This window comes from Nicotiana sylvestris, chromosome 12 (genome assembly GCF_000393655.2).
Source record: "Nicotiana sylvestris chromosome 12, ASM39365v2, whole genome shotgun sequence".
Classification (NCBI taxonomy): domain Eukaryota; kingdom Viridiplantae; phylum Streptophyta; class Magnoliopsida; order Solanales; family Solanaceae; genus Nicotiana; species Nicotiana sylvestris.
In genome coordinates this window covers 158,815,635-158,818,690 of record NC_091068.1, presented here as the reverse complement: position 1 = coordinate 158,818,690, position 3,056 = coordinate 158,815,635, and the positions used below count along the sequence as shown (strand labels likewise).

Sequence of the window (3,056 nt, the reverse complement as noted above, 5' to 3'; positions counted from 1 at the left end):
TTTGGAATTCAAAGTTGTTAGATCAAGCTCAACAAGATATTCGTTGACATGCAATGATGATAGGTGTTGTTGGTGTGGGCGTGCTTTCAGAATTAAAGACTCAACATTATTCAAGATAGTAAAGCTTGAGAAAAAGCATAACTGCTCTGTTAACACTAGGAAAGCAGATCAAAGGCATGCTACTTCAAAGTTGATTAGTGGTTACATTATCGATAATCTTCGAGACCCAAGATTTGAAGTTACACCAGCTTTTGTCATGGAGAGATGCAAAAATTGCATGGACTAGACATTGGATATCACAAGGCGTGGCGTACTATTCAACATGCTTCCGCTTTAATAAGAGGAAGTCCCGAAGAAAATTATAAATTATTGTGTTCATACTTGTATATGATGACAAGTAAGAACCAGGGAACTTATACTAACATAAAGATAGACGACAACAACAGGTAAACAATTTAGGACATGCTGTCTTTAGCCTTGTTAACTTTTGAGTTGTAACCAGAAGTTGAGGACTGCCTATCCTTAAGTTTTGAACTTGTAATTAAAAGTTAAGGACTTCCATTCCTTAAGTTTTGAACTTTGAAATAAAAGTTAAGGACAGTATGTCCTTAACTTTATAACTTGTAAATGTAAGTTAAGGACTGACTGTCCTAAACTTCAGGTATTTTAACCTTGTTTTATATTGTATTTTCAGGTTTCTTTATATGTTTTACGCATATGGATCATCGATAGCTGGTTGGAATCATTGTAGACCAGTGATTGCTATTGATGCGACTTTTTTGAAGTCAAAATATCGTGGTGTTTTAATGATTTCAGTTTCAAAAGATGCAAATAACCAAATTTTCCCATTAGCCTTTGGAATAGCAGAATCTGAAAACAACAATTCCTATGAGTGGTACTTTAGTCAGCTTCGCAATGCAATTGGGAGCCGTGAGAATTTGATTTTTTTATCAGACAGGCATCAAGCTATTGCAAATGGCATTGTAAAGGTATATCCTGAAAGCCATCATGGGATTTGCATCTATCATTTGGAGCAGAACCTAAAGCGAAGAAAGGTGAAAAGTGAGGTCATAAAACTTTTCCAAAGTGCTGCAAGAGTATACAAGCGTAAAGAATTTGACATATACATGTCAGATATTGCAAATGCAGATAAGAAAACTTATGACTACTTGATGGAAGAACCACCGAAAAGATGGGCACGTTCTTGTAGTCCACGACGAAGATATGACATGCTCACAACAAACATAGTTGAGTCAATGAATTCAGTGCTATTAGAAGCAAGGGAGCTGCTTATGCTAAGAATGATGGATCTCATTCAAGTGAAGCTACAACATTGGTTTTATGAAAGAAGAAATAAAGCAGAAGGAACATTTTATGATGTTTCTTGTTGGGTAGAGGAGGAATTGAAGAAAAGAATAGATTTAGCATTTACTTTGAACGTAAGTATTATGTTTTATGTTTATATTATGATTTTAACATTTTTTAACATAATGTACTCACTTATAATTTTTCAACATTGAAGGTCTTCCCTATTGATTCATGGCGTTCTATAGTTGAAGAAGAAGGAATAACTTTCTTGGTGGACTTAAACAAAAGAACATGTGATTGTTTTCAATTTCAACTTGATGAATTACCATGCATACATGCAATTGCAGTTATCGAGAAGAGAAACATCAAGAAGTCTGACTTTTGTTCGCACTGGTACTTAAAGGAATCTTGGCTGAAAACATATGAAAGACAAATACATCCTGTAGGACATACTGATTCATGGATTGTACCAGAGAGTGTTAAGTCACAAATTGTTAAACCTCCAGATTTCAAAGTGCCACCAGGTAGAAGGCAAAAGAAAAGGCATATTCCTGCTACCGAGCCATCAAAAATAACATTCAAATGTGGTCGTTGCAGAAGAATTGGTCATAATAGAACAACTTGTATATATTCTCCGGCACTCCATCCATTTTCAAGAAAGCATAGAGAAGAGTAGAAATATACACTTATGTTTATCGACTCTTTTAAGTTTTTGCTATAGATTGTATTCATTATTATTCTAATTTGAGCGGATGCCTAGATTTTCAATATTTATATCTTGTTACGTTCTTTTAATTTCTTTTGAGTTCAACAATTAAAAGTTATTAACAGGAGTCAGTAAGTTCAACTTGCAATTTTGAAAACTTAAGGACTGTCTGTCCTTAACATTGAATTTCAAGTTCAAAAGTTAAGGACATGAGGTCCTTAAGTTATAGTCCCATGTTAAAAACTTAAGGACTGTCTGTCCTTAACTTTGAATTTTAAGTTCAAACGTTAAGGACATGAGGTCCTTAAGTTATAGTCCCATGTTAAAAACGTAAGGACTGTCTGTCCTTAACTTTGAATTTCAAGTTCAAAAGTTAAGGACATGAGGTCCTTAAGTTATAGTCCCATGTTAAAAACTTAAGGACTGTCTATCCTTAACTTTGAATTTCAAGTTCAAAAGTTAAGGACATGAGGTCCTTAAGTTATAGTCCCATGTTAAAAACTTGAGGACTGTTGTCATTAACTACAGGAGTCCTTAAGTTTGAAATACAAGTTCAAAAGTTAAGGACATGAGGTCCTTAAGTTATAGTCCCATGTTCAAAACTTAAGGACTGTCGATCCTTAACTTTGAATTTCAAGTTCAAAAGTTAAGGACATTTGGTCCTTAACTTTGAATTTGAAGTTCACTTACACTTAGTCTTGAACAAATACTAACAAACTCAATGGACAAATCAACAGTTGAGAGAAACAACGAAATAAATAACAAAATGCCTTGACATAACTTTTGAAATTGTAATTTTGCATAGCTGTTACAAAAAATTACGCTATGCCAACAAAACAAAATATAAGTGCCTTTTCACAAATTTACAGAATATTTCAGAACTATCCTAAACTGGCAGAATTCAGATGTCACCTTTACAACAATTTTATACAAAATAACACCATAATTTCTTTATAACTCCTTTGGACAGAATGTTTCATTTTCACTCTCATAATCATCATCAACATTTTCTGGTGGAGTATCATAACCAGAATTTCTTTTC

The 3,056-nt window shown here is 33.6% G+C and overlaps 1 protein-coding gene across 1 annotated transcript; it reads left to right on the top strand.

The window, feature by feature from the left end:
• The first annotated feature begins 390 nt into the window (after positions 1-390).
• On the top strand, positions 391-1,984 carry LOC138884008 (uncharacterized). Its single transcript, XM_070164744.1, has 3 exons — positions 391-446; positions 695-1,439; positions 1,523-1,984. The coding sequence occupies exons 1-3, from the start codon at positions 391-393 to the stop codon at positions 1,982-1,984; spliced, it is 1,263 nt and encodes a 420-aa protein (XP_070020845.1).
• Positions 1,985-3,056: the final 1,072 nt, after the last annotated feature.

What these genes read in the sequence shown, in the direction of transcription:
- LOC138884008 (XM_070164744.1), top strand. Translation starts at nt 391, where the DNA reads ATGACAAGTAAGAACCAGGGAACTTATACTAACATAAAGATAGACGAC. An exon ending in AAGATAGACGACAACAACAG is followed by an intron (nt 447 to 694) that starts GTAAACAATTTA and finishes TTGTATTTTCAG; the next exon opens with GTTTCTTTATATGTTTTACG. An exon ending in ATTTAGCATTTACTTTGAAC is followed by an intron (nt 1,440 to 1,522) that starts GTAAGTATTATG and finishes TCAACATTGAAG; the next exon opens with GTCTTCCCTATTGATTCATG.